The 23,344-nt window shown below is 40.4% G+C and overlaps 1 protein-coding gene across 2 annotated transcripts in view; it reads left to right on the forward strand.

Moving 5' to 3' along the window:
• The first annotated feature begins 962 nt into the window (after positions 1 to 962).
• The window catches only part of LOC107853331 (probable inactive ATP-dependent zinc metalloprotease FTSHI 4, chloroplastic), a 28,745-nt gene continuing 6,363 nt past the window's right edge, over positions 963 to 23,344 (forward strand). The window contains exons 1-10 of one of the 2 annotated variants that reach the window (XM_016698334.2): positions 963 to 1,250; positions 3,495 to 3,750; positions 4,347 to 4,722; positions 6,068 to 6,326; positions 20,516 to 20,647; positions 22,424 to 22,498; positions 22,581 to 22,706; positions 22,815 to 22,924; positions 22,995 to 23,073; positions 23,160 to 23,297. In XM_016698334.2, coding sequence (XP_016553820.1) covers positions 1,047 to 1,250; positions 3,495 to 3,750; positions 4,347 to 4,722; positions 6,068 to 6,326; positions 20,516 to 20,647; positions 22,424 to 22,498; positions 22,581 to 22,706; positions 22,815 to 22,924; positions 22,995 to 23,073; positions 23,160 to 23,297 — 1,755 coding nt within the window. In that variant the 5' untranslated portion in view covers positions 963 to 1,046. The remainder of the gene's footprint in view (positions 1,251 to 3,494; positions 3,751 to 4,346; positions 4,723 to 6,067; positions 6,327 to 20,515; positions 20,648 to 22,423; positions 22,499 to 22,580; positions 22,707 to 22,814; positions 22,925 to 22,994; positions 23,074 to 23,159; positions 23,298 to 23,344) is intronic. The other variant, XM_016698333.2, reaches the window with a different exon arrangement.

The following is a 23,344-nucleotide window of genomic DNA, read 5'->3' on the forward strand; positions in this document are numbered from 1 at the left end:
TAGTGCCACATAAATTGGGACGAAACAAAAGAAGATATAAAGTAACATATATTATTTGGAAAGAAAAAGGTCCGCTCTTATAGAAGAGCTGCAGAGGCGGATGTGGATTTAATCCGAGCTAAGTTCATAGATATTTTAAATAAAAAGTATTGTAAATAACAATAATTAACAAAAAAAATTAAAAATTGACTGATTTCTACTTCAGCTGCTTCAATCGTGATTTTAATATACAGTGATGTTTAAAGAAGGTAAAATGACACAATGAGATTTAAAAAGGATAAAATGTATGTAGTAAAGTTTGAGAAGAATAAAACATAAGTAAATTTTATTACTATATTTTAAAGAAATTAAAGAAAAAAAGTATAAAAATTATTTGCAAAAGATTTTTACAAACTAATTTAAATATAAATAAAGTAAATTTAGGTACAAAAAACGTGTATCTATCACAAATTTGCTACCAAATACTTCACACTTTCTTAACATTAGCAAATTTTCTATCAAATATGTCTAGCCATCTTTCTCAACTTTTTACAGCTCCTCAATATTAATTAATATTTCTCCGCTTTAAAAATAAAACAAAGAAAAGAAAATCTAAACTCTTCCTTCTTTATTAAAAAACAACACTCTTTTCCTATGTTAAAAATAATAATTAAATAAAACAATAGCGAATGTAAGGTGTGTATTCTCTTTATCAGGTAAGTTTACATGATTCTTAATTTTTGCTCTGTTGAAAATCAATAATCTACTGAATATTTGATTTAAGCCATTTTATTAGATTTAAGCCTCTTCTTTCTTTATATTTTTTATCGTAAAATTCAACAAGAAGATTAAAAAAAAATTTCAATTGTGATACCCACGGCTCAATTGTAATAATTAAAATATTTTAATGGTCAAACTTTCGAAAACTTAAAAATTGCAATCACGTGTTCTACTTTTGTCTTGCACTTCTAATTACGTATAGAAGTGAAGTTGAGTTGTATTTTTTCATTTTCAGAAAAGATAAAGAGGGAGAAGGGAGGTATGAGCCTATGAGGTAATGTTAGAAGATGACATCGAATATTCATTTGGTTAAACCCTCCTTCCCTCCTAAAATCCTACCAAGCAGATATCCTCCATCTCCATTCACCGCTTTTAATTTGCACCTTAAACTTCGTCGGAATCCCCTATCTATTCGCTCCAATCTCCAACTTTGTCAAGCTGCCTCCACTTCCAATTCTGATGAAGATGAATCAGCTCAGCAGTTTTTTGAGGTTTTTTTTTTTTTTTTTTTTGGTTAAAAAAAATAATAATAATAATTTGGTTTTGCGCCTACTTGCATTGATGCATATGTGAAGAATCTGTTTTAGTTTTAGCTTTTTCCTGCCTTTTTTAAAATAATAACTTGGCTTTCAAGGTAAAAAATTATGGAATTTGGCAGTCGATTGATTAACATAACACTCCGATATACTTGTTTTTTTGCTTGCTGCGGAAACAATTTCACAATTGTAATCCCAAGGGTGTGGCCTTGTGGTGAATGAAGTGTTTGAGAAACACAGAGTTCTTATATTCAGATTTCAATAGAGACAAAAACATTAGGTGATTTCTTCCCATTTGTCTTAACAACCTTGGTGGACAGAGTTAGTTAGTACTTGTTGTTGTTGGGAGGTGGTAGGTAAGCCGTGAAATTAGTCAAAGTGCGTGCACAAGCTGCCTTGCAAATCACGGTTGTATAAAAATATAGTACTTATGACAATTTGTCATTTCAAAATCCCTATAAGTGTGAAGAAGATAGCATGAATTATTTTGTTGAAAGAATTCCATGAAACTTAACACAAAGTTGAGTCCTTTTCGTTTCCAAATACTCCAGTCTGTTGAAGAATTTATCAGTTTAGGCGTAATTACCTTTACAGGGAAGAGTGTTAGTTTTTGCTTGTTTTTTCTCTGCTAATTTGCCGATTGGTATGCTTTCAAGTGTACTATCTTGGCGTTCAAGGTCACAATCACAGAATTTGACCATCGAATAATTAATTAAGTCTCCTGATGTAATTGTTTTTATTCTTTCTGCCGAAACATAGTACTCCCTTTGTTTCAGTTTGTTTGTCTGGTTTTGGCTTGGCAAGGAGTTTTGAGAAAATTAAGAGCATTTTTAATTTTGTGATCTCAAATTGAAGATATGCAAGAATGTACCAAAATGCTTTTTAATCATGTGGTCTTAAACATGTGATAAAACTAAGTGTGTATCAAGAGATTCAAGCCAACACAAGGACAACAAGATGATCAACAAAGTGCTAGTGAATCGAAAAGGGCCACACACGGCTTCACTAGTCTTCCAACACTTGGTTTTGTAACTAGAAAATGAGTTTACCAACAAGAACCACAATAACAGCAATGCTAGTGAATCGAAAGAGCCCCACACGACTTCACTAGACTTTTAGATTCAACAACACAATGATAACAAGATTACAAGAGATAGAAACTTGACACACAATATTCAATGATCTAAGAACCCTAACAAGAGAAAGAACCCTAAGATTAATGAATATCAATACCAAGTTCTTACTTGGACCAAGAGGAACTCAAAGAACCCCGAGATCCTAGTTTCTAGTCAAGATAAAACACTAGTATTACTCTACTAGTGAGTTTCAGTTTTGGCCTCTCCAAATGAGAAAGAGAAGTCTCAAAATATTACAAGTGTTTGTTGTCTTCAAAATATGAATGAACTAAAGAGGACTAGCCCTAACACATGGCTTATGTAGTCAATTACAAAAGAGGGACAAAAGACCAAGACACCCTTGGCATTAAGTGGGTGGGTTTGGGGTGCTTTGGTGGGCCTCTTCACACTTTAATAAGTATAGGCCCTTAGATGTGCTCACAAGGGCCTCACACACGGCCAAGGATGTGAAGAAGGCTTGGAGTCGTTGCAACTCACGTGCTTGGCTTCGTGTGAAAGGTCTCGAGCTAGGAATTCCCCTATCAACATGCCTTATGGAAAGTAGAAATTAAAGAGTTGTCAAAAACAGAAAGAGGCGTTCTTTTTGAAATGGTCTAAAAAGGGAATTAAGACAGACAAATTGAAACGGAGTGAGTAGTTATCACAATTGGGCAACTGAAAACCCCTGTGTGAAGGAGATTGCATAAATTATTTTGTTGAAAGAATTCCATGAAACTTGATACAAAGTTGTTCCTTTTGGTTTCCGAATACTCTAGTCTATTGCAGAATTTGTATGTTTTTGGGTAATCCCTTTACAGGGAGGTGGTAGCTTTTCAATCCCTATAATAATTTGGAAAAAAAGAAAAATTCTTGTTGTAATTTCGATTGTATATTTAACAATTTCAAGTATGATTATGATTCCCGAGATAACCATATTTTACAGGAAATTTTACATTATTTGGATTAAAAGTATGTGGTAAAACAATTATGGCTTAACGAAAAAAAAAAGCAATGATGACTTGTTGCTTCAGGTTACATACAGGAAATTGCTTTTAATACTATGTTTTGTTTAATGGGATCTCAGAAACTGAAGGAGGCAGAGCGTGAACGGATAAATAATTTAGAGGAGTTTGAAAGAAAGGCAAATGTTCAATTGGAGAGGCAGCTTGTGTTGGCTTCAGAATGGAGTAGGAAATTGCTGTCCATGCAGGGAAAGCTGAAGGGGACAGAGTGGGATCCTGAACATTCTCATAGGATAGACTACAGTGAATTTCAAAACCTTCTGAATGCAAACAATGTGCAGTTCATGGAGTATTCGAACTACGGGCAGACAGTATCAGGTTAACTATTCTCAATTTGTTTCTTGTTTTCATATTGTTTGATGATAGATCGAGATTGTACGCCATATGCCAAGCAATAAGAGGTCTTGATGCCTTTGAGCATCTAAAAGAATTTATTTCTTGGTAGAAGACAACTTTCCTGTCCAGTACACATGGTAAAAATTGGGTGCATGTGGTTGGAGCAACTCTCGTATGGTTGCACCTTCCAAGAAAATTAACAGATCGCCAAACTAAGCTACTGTCTGTGCATTTGGGTAGCAGGTGTACAAATTGAAATAATATAATTCTAGGTATTAGTACCTTTGGTAACCTCTGATAAAATTCTAGGTACTGGAAGGTTTCATTGTTACTATCTATTGTTAATTACTCGAGCCGAAGGTCTTTCGGAAACAACCTCTCTACCTCCACGAGATAGGGGTAATCGTGGGTAAGGTTTGCGCACACTCTACCTTCTCCAGACCCAATGGGACTACACTGGGTTTGTTGTTTTTGTTGTAAGATGTTTTTTCACTAATTATCAGTTATGCAATATTATCTGTAACTAATATCTTACAGATTTCCCAAGTTTGTTTATTTGGTTTCCGGTCTATTTGTAGTGATTCTGCCATATTACAAGGATGGAAAAGCAAATCGTTCAGGAGGGGACACTAAAAAGGAAATTGTTTTCAAGCGTCATATTGTTGACCGGATGCCAATAGATAGCTGGAATGATGTTTGGAGGAAGTTGCATCAACAGCTTGTAAATGTTGACGTGTATAATGCGAATACCATCCCTGCTGAAGTTTACTCTACTGTCGCGACAGCAGTTGTGTGGTCTATGCGGCTGGCCCTTTCAGTTCTATTGTACATTTGGATTGATAATAAGATGAGACCAATTTATTCGAAACTAATACCTTGCGATTTGGGAAGCCCTCCCAAAAAGATAAGAGAGCCACTCAAGCAGCGTGCGCTTGGTTCATTAGGAAAGAGCCGGTAATTGAAAACTTTTGCTGCTTGTTATCTGTTTATTGGCTTTGAACTTCCTTTCAATTTTTGTATGTTCTAGAGAAGTTGAATTTATACCTTTCCTCACATTTTATCCAGTTTCGTCTTTGTCACTGTAAGGCTTGAAATTATGTATGTTTTGAATCAGATCGGTTTTACTGTGAGCATTGATAGGTCATCGTTTTCTTTTAGGACCAGTTTCCTGAAAACTTTTGACTTGTCTATGGAAGTTAAAAAAATCTGAAATGCTGCACAAATTCAAAGTTCACATGGGGAGAATTTACCGATAATGTGGCATTTAGAGTAGGAGGTGGAGGAGAGTAAGCTTTTGGAGATATAAGTAGTGAGGGGATAGTGCTTTGTACATTACATACCCCAACTTATATAGATTCGAGCCAAAAGGAGATGACTTCCAGCGAGTTTGGAAATTACAAGATGGGGAAGCTATTGGGAATTTGCAGTTTAGGAGAAATTTTTTTGAGACTAGGAAGAGGTGGAGTTCCTAAATTTATTAGATTTGCTACACAAACAAGGATGCTCACTGAGGGGACATGATGTATGGGATGGGATTGGGGAACAATAGAATCTCTTATGTCAAGTCACATTGTGAGAATATGTTGACCAGGAAGGAGATTGACTTCCCTTATGGTTTGATTTGGATTTCTACGGTTCCAAGTGATGTGTGTTTTTTTTTTTCACACGGTTAGCAGATAGAGGGGTGATCTTGACGCCAGGAATTTAAGAAAGAGAAACTCTCTTATATCAGTTAGTGGTATATGGGCAGGGTTTGGGTAAAGATGTTGGCCATCTACTTCTTCATTGCTGGTGTGTCTCGACTCTTGAGATTGTGATGGGAAATTCTGGCATGGTTTGGAGCACAATGGATGATGTCTGTCACTATGAAAGCAATGTTTGTCCAGCTGTAATTGTGGCAGAGGGAGGAAAAGGCATACGGCTTGGAACGTAGCTCCATTAACACTTAGTGGGTTGTGTGGAGAGAGAAATAGGATTGTTTTTGAAGGGATGATGATGAATTTAGTGTTGAAGACTAGCCTCTTATCCCTTATTGCTTTTTGGTGCACCCATGAGATCCCGTAGGTATAGAAGATTGGGTGCCTTTGTAGAAAAATATTTGTTTCTGTAGATTTTCTACTTTTTGTCATGTCTTTTGTGTTGTATGGGCGTTTGTTTTTTTCCTGAACATCAATAAAATCTTTATTACTTTATAGAAAAACACTGTGCAATTCATAACCCCCCTACCACCACTTAGACTGCAGTTTGACCCCATAACTCAGTATTAAATTCTAATTTTCTTTTTACCATCTGCCATCAGTGCAAAATTCATATCAGCAGAAGAAAAAACTGGTATAACTTTTGATGATTTTGCTGGCCAAGAATATATTAAGAGAGAACTTCAAGAGATTGTTCGGATACTGAGGAATGAAGAAGAGTTTCAAGACAAAGGGATTTATTGCCCAAAAGGTGTGCTTCTCCATGGTCCTCCTGGAACTGGCAAAACACTTCTGGCAAAAGCTATAGCTGGAGAAGCAGGACTACCTTTTTTTGCTGCTAATGGTACTGATTTTGTCGAGGTGAGAAGTACTTGCAATTTGCAACCTTCAAATACACTTAAATGGAAGAGTAAATTCCAACAGCTGCAAGATTATTAAAGTTTCTTTAGTGGATTTTTGTTTTGGGTAACAACATCTACTTACAGGGTTAAACGCAGCATCTATGACTATCTGCTATAGTGGACTCTCAAAATGAAAGCTACATTCCACTTATGTTTGGCAAAACCAGATATAGCATTTTCCTGATTTCCCTGTTGATCTGGGTAATTGCTTGTTAAAGATATATCAAGGTTTTTTACTTTACATTTCAAAATAGACTAAGAAAAGATAACAAGGTTTCATTAGCTTCTTTTTCTTGAACCTGTTTCGTATTTCTTGTAAGCACTTGCTAGTTTGTTCATTTCTCTCTTTGTTAACCTATAAACCTCGTTTCACTTTTCAATTTTGATTTAGCTTATTGTCTATAGGTCCTTTAGATCTGAAAGAAACATTGTGGGATATCTTTTTGGATGCTATGATTTAGCACGTCTCAATTAATGTCTTAAGTTATTCCTTCCTGCTAATTGACTTTTCGTAAACATTTACATGCCTTTTGCACTATATTTGCGATGCTAAAAGCTGGGCTGTGGACCTTCAACTATCAATATTAGCTCCCCGCAAAAGCAGGGATATACTCTAATATGGGTTCTTGTAAAGCATAAAGATGATTCTTTGATGGCCAGTCCTATGTTGTGGTTTCCCGGGGCATGATATAATTGTTAATGTCCAAAAGCTCCTCAGAAATAATAACCTCATGTGTGTCTGATGATCAGTTAGCAAAACCAAAACATCTAAAATATGTGTGAACATTGTCTTTACTTTCTATACTACATCTCTAGGAAAATTCACCCAATGGCTAACCTATGTTTGGTGTGGAAGTATTTGTGCATTCAATCCAAGACATTAAGGTTAAGGATGAAGTGACTTGGGATATTTTCAACCCTCGCACAACTAATGAGGAAGAAATGTATACTCTTAACTCACTCCTTACACATGAACTGAAGAATTTTCTTGTTACTATTAGTTTTTGAAGAGAGAGAGAGTAATGGGTGTGTTTGGAACAGTTTTAGTGGCTCAATGGGTTGAATTGACAGAGAGATATAAAAGCCCAGAATAGCTTCTTAGGCTGTATTGAGAGAGAGAGTGAAGCCATAACGATAGAACAAGAAGAGAGAAAGCAACTGGCTCAAGTGTTCTAAATGGAGAGGGACAAGCCAAGTGCCATAGGAGAGAGAGAGAGAGAATAATGGGTGTGTTTGGAACAGTTTTAGTGGCTCGATGGGTTGAATTGGCAGAGAGATATAAAAGTGCAGAATAGCATCGTGGGCTGTATTGAGAGAGAGAGAAGCCATAACGATAGAACTTTATATCTCTCAATCTCCCCACTTGGCTGGAATTTCACTGTGTATACCCATTTACATTTAGATCCCACAGTCTTCTTTCCCGGAGGTAAATCAACAATCTCCCATGTCTCATTCTTCTTAGAAGAGAGAAAGCAAGTGGCTCGATGGTCCTACATTGAGAGAGACAAGCCAAGTGCGATAGGACATGAATATAGAAAATGGTTGTAAAAACGAGTTCTCTCCGTTGTGGTTTCATGATTAAAAAACGGTGGACTTTGTGCTTAAATCAACCTCAAAAGTTAGCTCATCTGATGTTGCCCAAGACTGTATAAGGAGATGATGATGCATTCTATCTACCAATTGTTGTAGACCATGTATAAGAGTCAAGCCCAAAATACTAGTTTAAGATGATTATAGATTTCAACATGGTATCAAAGCAGCTAAGAGATAATGGTTCAAATTTCTCACTCGCTCAAAAAATGCTTTTTTCCTCTTATTTGGCCCATGAAAAAAGAATCTGACATTAGGAGGCGTGTTGGGACATAACAATAGAGTAACTAAAGTTGTGCTCTTTCTAATAGTTCAAGCTTGAAGATGAGATGGTCGCTCAATTTACTTAGTTGGGGATTGTAAAGAGTAAGGGTTTGAGGAGTGGAAGTAAATGTGGGAGGGGAAGGATCACTTCCTACATTTGGCAAAGAATATAAAAAGGAGGTGGCTAAAGTAGAGACTTTGGGTAGCATCAGTCGTCTTCTATTTTGAAGAGCTTGTTTACTAGAATGTTGTGTACAAGTTCCTTACATCTCCAGGAGAGTGTTACATTCTATTTTATAATACATCTTGTCTCATTCATGCAGACATCTAAGGCTTCGATATGATTGAAACTGGTAATATTTCGTATTGGGGCTGGTTGGTTGAAATAAAGGCTCGCTTCGGGAGTTTTATGTGATAAGAAGGTGCCCCGAAGCTTAAAGGGAAGTTCTACAGAGTGGTAGTTTGTCCAACATTGTTGTATGGAGCGAAGTGTTAGCCAATTAAGAACTCCCACATCCAAAAGTTGAAGGTGACAGAGATGAGGATGTTGCGATGGATATGTGGCCATACCAAGAAAGATAGGGTAAGGAATAAGATTATTCGGGAGAAGGTGGGAGTGGCCTCGGTAGAGGACAAGATGCTAGAGGTAAGGTTACGTTGGTTCGGGCATGTGATAAGGAGGGACTCTGATGCTCCAGTGCGGAGGTGTGAGACACTGGCTATGATGGCTTTAGGCGGGGTAGAGGTAGGCTGAAGAAATATTGGAAGGAGGTGATTAGGCATGATATGGAGCAGTTACAACTTACAGAGGACATGACCCTTGATAGGAAGGTGTGGAGAACGCGGATTAGGGTAGAGGCTTAAGGGGTGAGAGTACGTTGGTAACAATAGGGGGCGGTCTTTATTTGTGTCTGAAGTTTCTTGTTCGTGGTGTTGAGTGTTGTCTATGGTTTCAGATAGATAATTTTTAGTATTATCTTGTGGTTGTAGTATTATTTTATGGCTAATGACATTAGTTTATTTTGCAGATTATACTAGTTTATATGCATTTATGTTTAGTGTTTGTTATATTGCTGTCGGTGCTAAGCCGGGGTTCTATCAGAAACAACCTCTCTACTTCATCTGAGGTCGTAGTATGGTCTACGTACACTCTACCCTCCTCAGACCCCACTGTGTAGGAATACACTGGGTATGTTGTTGTTGAATTGCCTATTTGAAAGTGCATGTGGGTCCGAAAAAGGTGACAGAATTTTCCACCTTTATATCCCCTGCCACTATGAATAGGTAACAGTTTTCTTTGATATTCTCCTTTGCGTGTTGGAGCTTGGGCGTGCTCTGTTAGTCAGAATTCCTTATTTGTCTGTCTGTATGTATAGGTAACAGTTTTCTTTGCTTCTCCTTTGCGCGGTGGAGCTTGGGCATGCTCTGTTAGTCAGAATTCCTTGTTTGTCTGTCTGTAATAGAGATGCATCATGTCCTCAAAATAATGTACCTATTCTCCCAAATATTAGTATATTTTGCTCTCCTTGTCAAACTGAGTTGGTGACTTCAGGAAATATGCTTTTAACAGTCGAACCTTCAACAATGTGTAGCCAAAGATAGGAAAAGGAAGTGGGGGGAAAGTAGAAAAAAACAGTAGCATGTTTCTTAAGGCCCTTAGTGTTCTAGTAAGGTCATTTGGCCAACTCAAGATGAGAATATGAACATATAACTAAGTTATAGTACAACAAGTTTATCCATGCTTAACAAATATACACTTAGCATACATAACCTTCTGTATTTCCGTAGTATGCCCGCCTCTCCTAAATAAGTGGTGTTTTCAGCTTGGAAACACCCCTTAAGAAACTACTCATTCCTGGAAAACAAATAGTGTTTTTACAAACTTATCCTTAATAATACCTTGAAAAAGATTTCTCTTTAGTAGTTCCTTGGTTATGTATACCCACTTAGCTCTCTAACGGCTCTCTCTCTTCCTCTACCCTCTCTCTTGCTCGCACCGGTCACCGGCCACCGTCGCCGTCGCCGACCGTCGGCGCCGACCGACCCGATCTCCGGTCCCGACCTCAGGTCCCCGGCGCCGACCTCCGGCGCCGCCCTCTGACGCCGCCCTAACGGTTCTCCCTCTCTCCAACGACTCTCTCTCTCTCTCCCTACCCTCTCTCCCTCTCTCTCGCACCGGTCCCCGGTCCCCGGCGCCGTCGCTGACCTTCGGCGCCGACCCGACCCGACCGCCGGCCCCGACCCCCGTCGCCGCTCCCCGCGACCCTCCGGCGCCGACCTCCGGTTCCAAGCCGTTCCCCCCCCCCCCCCCCCGGTGTTCATACCCCCCACCCCTCCTTCTCCGGTGGGGTACACCAGCCCCCTCCCCCACCTCGGCCTTCAGCCAGCCGCCGCCCGGTCTCCAGCCGTCAACTCGGTCTCCAATAGCCGAAGCTCGGTCTTCAGCCGCAACTTCGTCTGCACCCGCTGCTCCGTCTCCAGCAGCCGCAGCTCCAAGCGAAATCCGGTGACTTCTAACCTTTGTTATTTCGTTATTTCATATCTCATTTTATTTCATTATTTCATATTCCATTCTTAGTATTATGCTAGTAGTAGCCCCTGTACCTTGACTTGCGTGGGATTTGTGGACATTGTCTGTTGTTGCTGTTGCTGTGGTCGTTTCTTCCACTGCTTTGGATTGGGTTATTGGCTGGGAACCTGTATTTGGGGCTGTGGGTGTTGAGTCCAGCGGTGTTTGCCCCCTAATTGAGTATAGTTTTGTTTCGGGAGTATTCCTTTGAATTTGTGTGAGCCTTGTATTTCCTTGCTGCTGCTTTGATACTACCACCGTGTATATCTTTATATTTTCCTATACTTTCGTGCAGTTGTGGCTGTGGGCGGTAATGGGTGGATAGGGTCATGTCCGAGGGGGTTGGGGCGTGGGGCCGTGGTGGGGGCGGGGGATGAGGAGAGGGCGGGAGTAGGAGGGAGGCCAAGGTTTGGCCGCGGGGGGGGGGGGTAGTGGAGGGCGTGTGGAGAGTGACGGTAGGCTGAGGGTTGGGTCTTGGAATATAGGGACCCTTCAGGGTAAGTCCATAGAGCTTGTGAAGATTCTTAGGAAGAGGAGGATCAACATTGCGTGTGTCCAAGAGATCAAGTGGGTAGGGTCTAAGGCTAGGGATGTGGATGGTTACAAGCTGTGGTACTCTGGGAGCGAGAGGCGTAGGAATGGAGTTGGCATCTTAGTAGATGAAGAGCTTAGAGGTCAGGTAGTGGAGGTGAAGAGGATCAACGATAGGTTGATGACTATTAAGTTGGTCATTCGGGGGTTTACCCTGAACGTGTGTAGTGCTTATGCGCCGCAAGTGGGATCGGAGGGGGAGGAGAAGATGCGGTTTTGGGAGGCTTTGGAAGAGGTGGTGAGAGGCGTGCCTAGTTCGGAGAAGATTGTTGTAGCAGGGGATTTCAACGGGCACATCGGGGCGCTACCGGGAGGCTTTGGTGATGTGCATGGTGGTTTTGGTTTTGGGGAGAGAAATGAAGAGGGGGCGACCCTATTGGAGTTTGCGAGGGCCTTTGGGCTGGTGGTGGTGAACTCGGGCTTCCCGAAGAAGGACAAGCACCTGATTACCTTTCGAAGCGCGATAGCCAGGACTCAGATTGACTTTTTGTTGCTTAGGAAAGGGGATAGGGCGTTGTGTAAGGACTGTAAAGTCATCCCGATTGAGAATCTTTCGACCCAGCATAGGCTCTTGGTTATGGATTTGGGTATAAAGAAGGATAGAAAGAGGAGGAGTAAGGAGTGTAGACCGAGAATTAAGTGGGGGCGGCCTGACGCCAGTGAATGCGTAGGAGATAGGGGAGAGGTTGGCGGGAATGGGGGTGTGGGAGTGTAGGGGGGACGTGGATAGTATGTGGGACAGGGCGGCAAGGTGCATCAGGAAGAATGCAAGTGTGGTGTTGGGTGTTTCTAGGGGCCGGGCCGGGCACTATCGGGGGGATTGGTGGTGGAATGAAGAGGTGGAGAAGAAAGTGGGGACCAAGAAAGGGGCGTATGCTAAGTTGGTGGAAAGTAAGGACAAAGAAGAGAAGCGGATAAACAGGAAAGAGTACAAGCTAGCGAGGAAGGAGGCGAAGTCAGCAGTCACGGCAGCTAAGACGGCCGCTTTTGAGAGCTTGTATGCAGGGTTACAGGGGAAAAGAGGGGAGAAAAAGTTGTTTAGACTCGCCATGGCTAGGGAGAGGAAGGGTCGTGACCTCGATCAGGTGAGGTGCATTAAGGGGGAAGACGGTAGAGTGTTGGTGGAGGACGGCCACATTAAGAAGAGATGGCAGTCGTACTTCCATAGGCTCTTGAATGACGAAGGGGATAGAGCTATTGTGTTAGGGGAACTGGAGCACTCAGAGGGGTGTCGGGATTTTAGCTATTGTAGATGTTTTAAGGTAGAAGAGGTTAGACAGGCTGTCCGCAGGATGCGAAGGGGTAGGGCGACGGGGCCGGATGAGATACCGGTGGAGTTTTGGAAGTTCGTTGGAGAGGCTGGTGTAAGGTGGTTGACTGGATTGTTTAATGAAATCTTCAGGTGGAGTACCATGATCCCTCTCTATAAGAATAAGGGGGACATTCAGAGTTGCAATAACTATAGAGGGATTAAGTTATTGAGTCACTCTATGAAGATCTGGGAGAGAGTGGTCGAGGTGAGGCTAAGACGGATAGTGTCTATTTCGGAAACCCAGTTCGGATTTATGCCCGGCCGCTCGACGACGGAGGCAATCCACCTGGTACGGAGGTTGGTGAGCAGTATAGGGAAAGGAAGAAGGATCTGCACATGGTGTTTATCGACCTGGAAAAAGCTTACGACAAAGTCCCCAGGGAGGTGCTTTGGAGATGCTTGGAGGTGAGTGGAGTACCGCAGGCATATATCAGAGTAATTAAGGATATGTATGATGGAGCGAAAACCCAGGTGAGGACGGCGGGAGGAGACTCAGAGCATTTCACTGTCCTGACAGGATTGCATCAGGGATCTACTCTTAGTCCCTTTTTGTTTGCGTTGGTGATGGATGTGTTGACGCGGCGTATTCAAGGGGAGGTGCCGTGGTGTTTGCTTTTTGCGGACGATGTAGTTCTGATAGATGAGACTCGAGGGGGTGTGAATGACAAATTAGAGGTGTGGAGGCGAACTCTTGAGTGAAGCTGGAAGCACAGGAGGTATGTAAGAGGAATAAGTTCAAGTATCTTGGGTCCGTGATCCAGAGTAACGGTGAGATTGACGAGGATGTCTCGCACCGTATTGGGGCGGGATGGATGAAGTGGAAACTCGCGTCGGGGGTGCTGTGTGATAAGAAGGTGCCGCCCAAGCTTAAAGGCAAATTCTACAGGGTGGTAGTCCGTCCGGCCTTGCTGTATGGAGCGGAGTGTTGGCCAGTTAAGAACTCCCACATTCAAAAAATGAAGGTGGCAGAAATGCAGATGTTGCGCTGGATGTGTGGACTGACTAGAGAGGATAGAGTTCGGAATGAGACTATCCGGGAGAAGGTTGGTGTGACTTCAGTGGAGTGCAAGATGCGGGAAGCACGATTGAGATGGTTCGGACACGTGAAGAGGAGGGGCATGGATTCCTCGGTCCGTAGGTGTGAGAGGCTAGCGTTGGATGGTTTTAGGCGGGGTAGGGGTAGGCCGAAGAAGTACTGGGGTGAGGTGATTAGGCGGGACATGGAACAGTTACAGCTCACCGAGGACATGGCCCTAGATAGGAAGATCTGGAAGACGCGAATTATGGCAGAGGATTAGGGCCAGTTTGCGTCGCTAGTGTAGGGAATTACTTGGTGGGGGTTTTATTCCTGTTATGATTCCGTGTTCCGTGCTCCATGTTTTATTACGAATCTGTGTGCTTTCCTCTGCTTTCCTCTGTTTTATAATACTTTTGGGTGCCGTATTTATGTTATGTAATCTGTTTCTGTGCTTTACTATGTGTTTGTGTGGTATCTCGTGCCTTGAGCCGGGGGTCTTTCGGAAACAGCCTTTCTACTTCATCAGAGGTAGAGGTATGGACTACATACATCTTACCCCCCCAGACCCCACTAGGTGGGAATACACTGGGTTTGTTGTTGTTGTTGTTGTAGTTCCTTGGTTATGTAAAACTCTCTTTATGTAATGGGGAAGAAAAGGATAGTCAAAAACCAATTGCTGGACTGGAAAACAGACATTGTTTGCTTGCAAGAAACAAAACTAGAAGGAGATTGTAAAAGATCACTTCAATCAGATTGGGGGAGGAAGATGGTCAAGATTTGCGACCCTGGAAGCTAGTGGAACAAGAGGGGGGATAATTATGATATGGGATTATCGAGTATGGAAGGGTGAAGTACTGCAGATTGGTGCATACTCTTAAACCTGCAGATTTGAATCTCTTCTACAAGATTTCTCAGGTCACATACTGGCGTGTATGCACCAAATGGCCAAGTGGAAAGAAGACTAGTATGGGATGAACTAGGGGCTGTGAGAGCTCTAATGGAGGGCCCTTGGGCGATCTGTGGTGATTTTAATGTTTGTAGATTCTTGAAAAAAGAAATTGCAGCAGGAGATCATCAACAATGCATCAACAATGCTGGAATTCTCGGATTTCATTGTGGATATGGAGCTAGTTGACACACAACTTCAAGGTGGAACATCTACATGGTTCAAAGGAGACAACCTAGAGGTTGCTTCAAGAATAGATAAAATCCTCCTCTCTCCTGTATGGGATGAGTGCTTCAGAAACATTAAGCAAATTCCATCACATAGGCTAATAGCTGACCATGTGCCTATTGCACTTCAATGTGGTAGTTGCGAAGTAACAAAATCCTATTTCAAGTTCCAAAATTGGTGGCTGACAACTGAAGGCTTTGTGGATAAGGTTAGTGTCTGGTGGAGTTTTTTTGAGTTTACTGGGAGGCCTGATTTTATTTTAGCTTCCAAACTCAAAGCACTCAAAGCAAAGCTTAAAGAGTGGAGTAAGAGTGAATAAGGAAATTTGAAAATGCAAAAGTCTAGATTGATCAATCAAATGGAAGAACTTGAATCTATCTTGGAAACCAAGTCTTTGACAGAGGAGAAATCATCTAAGAAGTCGGAGACTTTCCTATAGTTGGAGGAAGTTCCGAAAAAATGAAGAGAATGCCTGGGGATAAAAACACCAAGTTTTTTCACCAAGTTGCTAATGCTCACTAGAGGTACAACCGCATAGACCAACTTGATGTGCAAGGGAAATTATAACAAAGCCATCAAGAATCAAAGAGGAGATGGTAAAGTTTTACAGAAAGCTATACACTGAAGAGGAAGAGTGGAGACCAACAAGAAATATAAGCAATTTCCCCACCATCTCAGAAGCAGAGAAAGCAACTTTACAGGAGAAATTTGATGAACAGGAAGTGTATAATTGCCTCAAACTGGGTGCAATAGACAAAGCCCCAGGCCCTGATGGATACACAATGGGATTCTACCTAAAGTGCTGGGAGGCATTTAAGTATGACATTACGGAGGCTTTTCATAATTTCGATATTCAAGAAATGTTTGAAAGATGCTTCAATGCTACTTTCATAGCTTTGATCCCAAGAAGAAAGGGGCCAAAGAACTAAAAGATTTCAGACCAATAAGTCTTATGGGAGTTTCTACAAACTGATTTCGAAGGTACTAACAGAAAGGTTGGAAAAGTGGTGGAATCTTTAGTTGACTCTCAACAGATGGCCTTCATTAGAGGAAGACAAATTATGGATGCAATTTTGATTACTAGTGAAGCTGTAGATTCCTGAATTTCACAAGGGAAGCCAGGATACTATGTAAAATTGATATCGAAAAAGCTTATAATCAAGTCAATTGGGGTTACATCCTAGCAGTCTTAGGGCAAATGGGCTTTGGTGCTAAGTGGATCAACTGGGTGTAATACTGTATCTATTGTGAAATTCTCAATTCATGTTAATAGAGAACTTGAAGGATTTTTTGATGCTCAAGGGGGGATCAGACAAGGTGACCCCCTGTCCCCTTTTCTCTTTATCTTGGCAATGGAAGGGCTCAATAGCATGATTAAGGGGGCCAATACTCATGGTTGGATGCAAGGCTTTGAAGTGGCTAGAAACAACAATCAAAGTATGGAGATAACCCACCTTCAGTATGCTGATGACACCTTAATTTTTTGCGATTCAAAAGAAGCGCAACTGAAGTTTTTGAGGGTGATTTTAATCTTATTTGAAGCTTTATCAAGTCTCCACATTAACTACATTAACTGGAGAAAGAGTCACATTTACCCCATTAACATGTGCCAAACATAGAACAACTAGCCATTATTCTAAGAGAAGTGGGTTGTCTTCCCACTATCTACTTGGGTATGCCGCTGCGAGTAAAGTCAAAATCCAAAGGGATATGGGATTAAATTCTGGAGAAATGTGAGAAAAAACTCTCAAGGTGGAAGCCTCAGTATCTATCCATAGGGAGAGATTAACTCTGATAAATGCAGTCTTAGATGCATTACCTACGTATATGCTATCACTCTTTCCTATTCCATCAAGTGTTATTCAAAGACTAGACAAGATCAGGAGGTCCTTCCTATGGCAAGGAAACAAGGAGAAAGGAGCTTTTCATATAGTTACATGGAAGGACATCATAAGAAGCAAAAAACAAGGTGGCCTTGGCATTAGGAATCCCAAACATCAGTGCAAAGCTTTGAAGAAGAAATGGCTATGGAGATATGCAAAAGAACCCCAAACTTTATGGGGCAGTGTCATTAAAAGAAATTATGGAGAAGAAGATTGTCGGGTATCAAGGGAGGTCACAACACCTTATGGAGTCGGTCTGTGGAGATCAATCAGGGCCTTCTGGTTCCTTAAAAATCATTTGAAGGTCAGTGTGCACAATGGAGCCAAGACTTGTTTCTGCAAAGACAAATGGATAGGGACAAGGTCTTTATAAGATCTGTTCCCTGATTTACTTGACCTGGCCCTATTTCAGCACATAACAGTTGCTTAAGTGTGGACACTACAGGGATGGGACCTGAGATTCAGAAGAGGATGAATGATTAATGATTGGGAGATCCCATGAGTGGTTGAAATATTCAAGCATCTAGAAAGCTTCCAAGGGATCCAAGAAGGTGTAAACTGCTAGTGGCGGAATAGACACCCCAAAGGATTGTATAAAGTCAGTTCAGGGTACAAACAACAACTGAATCACATAGAATCACAGATTACCATGCGGCCATGGAAACACATCTGGAAGATTAAGATTCCTTAGAAAGTAGCATGTTCTACTTGGCTTCTTGCTAAAGGAGCTGTCTTGACTCATGAGAATTTGCTTAAGAGGAAATATCACTTTGCTCAAGGTGTTTCTTATGTGAAAAAAGAAGCTGAGACAGTGAATCACCTATTCGTGCACTGCAGCATCACAGATCAACTATGGAAGATTTTCATCAATCTCAGGGGCATTAATTGGGTAATGCCAAGAAAGATTGCTGGCACTCTTTTTAGCTGGGAGGAAGATGGAGCTGGAGCAAGGAACAAGGAGAGATGAGGATCATTCCTTCATGTATATGGTGGACAATTTGGAAGGAAAGGAATGATAAGATATTTTGAGAATAGAAGCAATTCAACACAATAGATTTTTTTTGAACTTGGTTACTTTGTATGATATCACCAAACAGTACATAGGTTGTACTGAAACCTTATCTACTAGTGGTCCCCAAATCTTACTGCTTTATGACTAGATTGAGTCTAAAACATCAATTATAGAGACAGTATCATTTGAGTACAACTGATTACACCAAAAACATAACAGTAGAATGCAGTTAAGCTTCACATTCTGGACACTATTCTCTATGCTCTCAAAACACCTAAAATTTCTCTCTTTCCATATTGCCCACTATATAGCAGCAGGGATAAGTCTCCATCTGTCTCTGTCCTTTGCCTGTTCTCCTGCTTCTTCCTAGCTCTTTAAAGCCTCAGAAACTTTCCTGGGCATAGTCCAGGAAATGCCTTTAAGACTAAAAAAAATTCTCCATAATTGTTGAGTGTACTTACAGTGTAGAAACAGATAGTTAATAGTCTCTAATGTTTCCCCACAAAGAAAGCATCTAGAGCATAAAGTATCTAGAGCATAAAGTTATCCCTCTCTTCATAACATTATCTTGAGTTAGGACTGCTTTTTTGGCCAGCAACCAGACTATGCATGATACTTTGTGTGGTATTCTACTTTTTCAGATATGTTTCCATGGCCAATTTATATTCTGCTGATTTGCCTGATCCATCAACTTATAAGCTCTATTCACTTTGTATACTCCTCTATTGTTTCCTTTCCACCAAAAGATATCCTCCCTTGTTTGGAGTCCGTTGAATGGTTCCATTGTGTTGACAAATTTAGCTATCCTCTGAACTTTTCAGTCATTAAGTTGTTTCCTGAAGTTGAAGTTCCAGCCCTGCATTGTCCATAAATCTGCTATATACCCTTGCTGAAATGTGACTAAGCTGTAGATGTCAGGAAATAACTCTTCCAAGTTGCCTTTCTCATGCCAGTTATCCTTCCAGAACTTGGTCTTGGCCCCATCTAACACTTTCACCTTTGAGTTGCTTTTCACTTCATCCCACAGGTTCTTGATGGATTTCCAAAGGCTGACCCCATAGGGAGAAGTCACGACTTTGGTCATCCATTTGTCTTCTGCTACATATTTAGCCCTAATCACCCTTTTCCATAACAATTGGTTACCATTGCATACTTCCATAACCATTTCATTCTAAGAGCTTTACTTTGCAAGTTTAGGTTCTTAATCCCCAGACCACCATTCTTCTTCCCAGTTATCACTGATTTCCACTTTACCAAGTGAAATCCTTTCTTTTCCTTATTGCCCTGCCACAAAAATTTTCTCCTAATGCTGTTCAACCTCTTGATCACCTTTACTAGAATGGGGAAAAGGAACATCATGTAAGTTGGAAAAGCGTCAAGTACCGAATTGATTAGTGTCGATCTTCCACCCATAGACAATTATTGTGATTTCCACCTGGATAGTTTTTGCTCACACTTCTCAATTACACTGTTTCATATATCTATGGATTTAGATTTAGCTCCCAAAGGTAATCCCAAGTATGTAGTTGGCAGAGTGCCAATTTCACCACCAAGGATTGTTGCTAATCAGCTCATATTGTTGACTTGATTAATAGGGTACATTAGAGTCTTTCTCCAATTAATATGCAAACCAGAAACCCCTTCAAACAAAATCAAGATTACCCTTAAATGCTTAAGTTGATCTTCTTCGGCATCACAAAAGATAAGTGTGTCATCCGCATATTGAAGGTGTGTCACTTCCAGGCTATCTACCCCTTCTCTGGCTACTCCAAAACCCCTCATCCAACCTCTCAATTTCTCTGTCTTGATCATATTATTCAGTCCTTCCATAGCAATTAGGAACAAGAAAGGTGACAAAGGATCACCTTGCCTGAGTCGAGAACCATTGACTAGAACTGAAAAGCTTACTGTTGAGATATATTGCTTCATCCATTTCAACCACTTCTGCCCAAAACCCATCATTTCTAATACTTTCACAGGGTATCTCCAGTTAACATGGTCATATGCTTTCTCTATGTCCAGCTTGCAAAGAATGCCTGGTTTCTTCTGCTTAACTCTGGAATCAACAGCTTCGTTGGCAATCAGGACTGCATCAATGATTTGTCTCCCTTTAATGAATGCCATTTGTTGAGAATCTACCAACTTGCTAATCACCCTTTTCAGTCTCTCAGTCAGTACTTTAGAAAGCAACTTGTAAATACTGCCAATTAGACTTATAGGTCTAAAATCTCTCAACTCTTTGGCACCTAGATTGAGCTAAAATTCTTGATTATCTAAAATCTATTCAACACAATAGATTAAGCTAAATTGTATTTTGTTATTTTGCTTTTGGTGTACTAAGTTGTACTCGGGTGATACAGAATCGATCCTAGATGTCCTAGATACAATTTAGGTTTGATTTGTTTTTGGTATACTCTGTATCTAACCTTATTCTTGTAAATATGGTTTTTAGTACTACCTAAGTACTGGCATGAATTCAAAATGTTACCTGTTTCAAAAAAAATGAAACTCTCTTTATGTAAAGAAGGGTAAAATTAGAAGTGCATCATTAATGTCCTCTTGATTATCTAAATAACCACTTATTTAGGAACAAAATGAAAAGGCTAAAACACCACTTATTTAGGAACAAAGGGAGTATGTAGATACCATCTATGTTCACACTCCGATATTTGATTCAGGAATTTCTCCTTTAGTTTGGTAGCATTTCTAGCTTCTAACCTTTTGCATCTATGCAGATGTTTGTTGGTGTGGCTGCTTCACGTGTGAAGGACCTCTTTTCCAGCGCCAGGTCATTTGCTCCTTCTATTATTTTCATTGACGAGATAGATGCAATTGGCAGCAAACGTGGTGGACCTGATATTGGCGGGGTATGATACACACACATTTTTTTTTTTTTCATTTTGCATATTAGAAAACTTATTCTCCCAGAAGCAATTTTGATTTTGAGGAATTACTCTTCGCTGGTAATTATTGTATGAAATGACGTTTAGGTTCATATGAAACTTGGATGCATGTAATCGTAACCTATTTGCATATGTTTCCATGCCCTTCTTCTATCTCTGTTCCTGCATGTTATTCTGTATTTTGCTTCGAAACCCATACAACCAACATACCTGAAAGGCAAGAAAGAGAGGGTGAGTTTTTTAGTGTGGCGGTTTAAATCAAGGGCCTAGATTAACTAAACGTATCTAGTGGAGAGTTTTTTTTCAGGTGCTTCTTTGTGAATTTGATGATCTTCTTTACTTTGACTATTATTCACCATTTTTGTATCGACAAATGCAATATATGATGTTATCACTACTACAATAACTATACTTCACTCCAGAACTAGTTGGGTTTGGAAATAGGTCTGCTCCATTGGACCCGTTTCCTTTCAATAGTTGTCTTTACAGATAAATTAGGGGTTTTCTAATGCTGGAGGTTCTCTGCATTACCAACATACAGTTCTCCTCTAAACAATCTAAAAAGAATCTTGAGTCTTGAGGAACACCAGATTTGATGCAAGTGTATCAACATTACGAAGCCTTAATCCCAACAAGTGGTACAACAACAAAATACCAGTGTATTCCCACAAAGTAGGTTCCGGAGAGGGTAGAGTGTAAGTCCTTAACTCTACCTCATAAGTGAGGTAGAGAGGCTGTTTCCAGTAGACCCTCGGCTCAAGGCAAAAACGGTCTAGAAAATTATGCAATGGAAGTACAAGAGACAATAGGTAGTAAAAGACACCAGATAGTAGCAGACAATACAACAACAACAGCATACCCAGTGTATTCCCACATAGTGGGGTCTGGGGAGGGTAGAGTGTACGTAGACCATTCCACTACCTCCGAAGAAGTAGATAGTAGCAGACAATACTACAACAAAATCATATTACAATCGAACTATAAAGGTCTTTTGCTTATAATGTAAGTTTTCTCCAAGTTTGCACGGACACTGGGAGATTGTAGCCAAACTTCTTCATTACACATGACTTTAGGTCTATCTCGTCTCGTTCTTAACACTTTTAATTATCATAATGTCATACTTATGGACCGGTATATTTAGAAACCTACACAGAGTATAGCCGAGCCATCTCAGACTTACCTTCTCGTTTTAGCCTTTGTATTTGCTACTTGTAGCTGCTATTGACTGTAATCTTTTCTAGTCATGTCTAATCTACAACCTTACATTTATTTTAACACCTGCATTTCTACAACACACATCTTTTAAATGTGTTGGGCCTTCTAGACTCAACACTCACCTCGTATAGCATTGCAGATCTCACAATTGTTTTTTAAATTTGCCTTTCACCCAGATAAATATCTTCCTGTTGCACCCTTCTATTTCAGCCATTCTATTTTATCTGTTATCACTTGATCTGTCATGCCAGTCATCCAGAATACCGAATTTAGATATCTGAATTGTCTAATTTAGGTACCAATCCTATCTAATCTCATTTCGGCTTTATTCTTGTTTTAACCTTTAGGTAGCTAAATTTAGAATGCATATATTCTGTATTACTTCTGATACTAAAACCCTTTTTCTCTAGAGGGCTTCTCTATAGCAATTTCTCAGTTGGTTCCTCACTAAATCATTAATAAACATATACCTGGGCTGTATTAGAATAATTTTATATAGTAAACGACACATATATTCTATCTTAGGGTGGTGCAGAGAGGGAACAAGGGCTTCTTCAGATTCTGACAGAAATGGATGGATTTAAAGTGTCAACATCACAGGTACATTATAGTTAAGATGATAGTTTCCCGTAAAGAAGTAATGGGAGCTTCTCAGGTTTTCTGTTAAATGCTGGGTTATCAGGTCTTAGTTATTGGTGCAACCAATAGATTGGATATTCTTGATCCTGCCCTGTTACGAAAAGGTCGTTTTGACAAGATTATTAGGGTTGGTTTGCCCTCAAAAGATGGTAGATTGGCCATATTGAAGGTATGTGTCGCTGCTCACTCGTGATTTGAGATCCGTTGATCATTTGAAGATTGTCTGGATTTCTCGTGTCAGTATGTTTTGTCTTGATTTTCATTTCAAATATCTCAGGTGCATGCTCGAAACAAATTTTTCCTGTCCGAAGGGGAAAAGGACACTCTATTGCAGGAAATTGCAGAGCAAACAGAAGATTTTACTGGAGCTGAACTTCAAAATATATTGTACATAATCCTTAACTTTTATTCGTTTTGATTCTTCATTTGGACGTACCAGCTTACACCTTCTGTGCAGGAATGAAGCTGGAATTTTGACTGCGAGGAAAGACTTGGACTATATAGGACGAGATGAACTACTTGAGGCATTAAAGAGGGTAGGTGCTAAAAATTGAGAAATGCAGCATCTGTTATATGTTTGAATTAGTACATTATGCTCATGTTATATCATTCAATATTACAGCAAAAGGGCACATTTGAAACGGGTCAAGAAGATAGTACTGAGGTACCTGAGGAGTTAACTCTAAGACTAGCTTACAGAGAAGCTGCTGTTGCAGTACTTGCATGTCACCTTCCAGATCCCCACCGACCATTCAGTGAGGTTATATTCATATAAATATCATATTAGTCAATCTTAAATATTTCTTA

Source organism: Capsicum annuum, chromosome 4 (assembly GCF_002878395.1).
Source record: "Capsicum annuum cultivar UCD-10X-F1 chromosome 4, UCD10Xv1.1, whole genome shotgun sequence".
Lineage (NCBI taxonomy): Eukaryota > Viridiplantae > Streptophyta > Magnoliopsida > Solanales > Solanaceae > Capsicum > Capsicum annuum.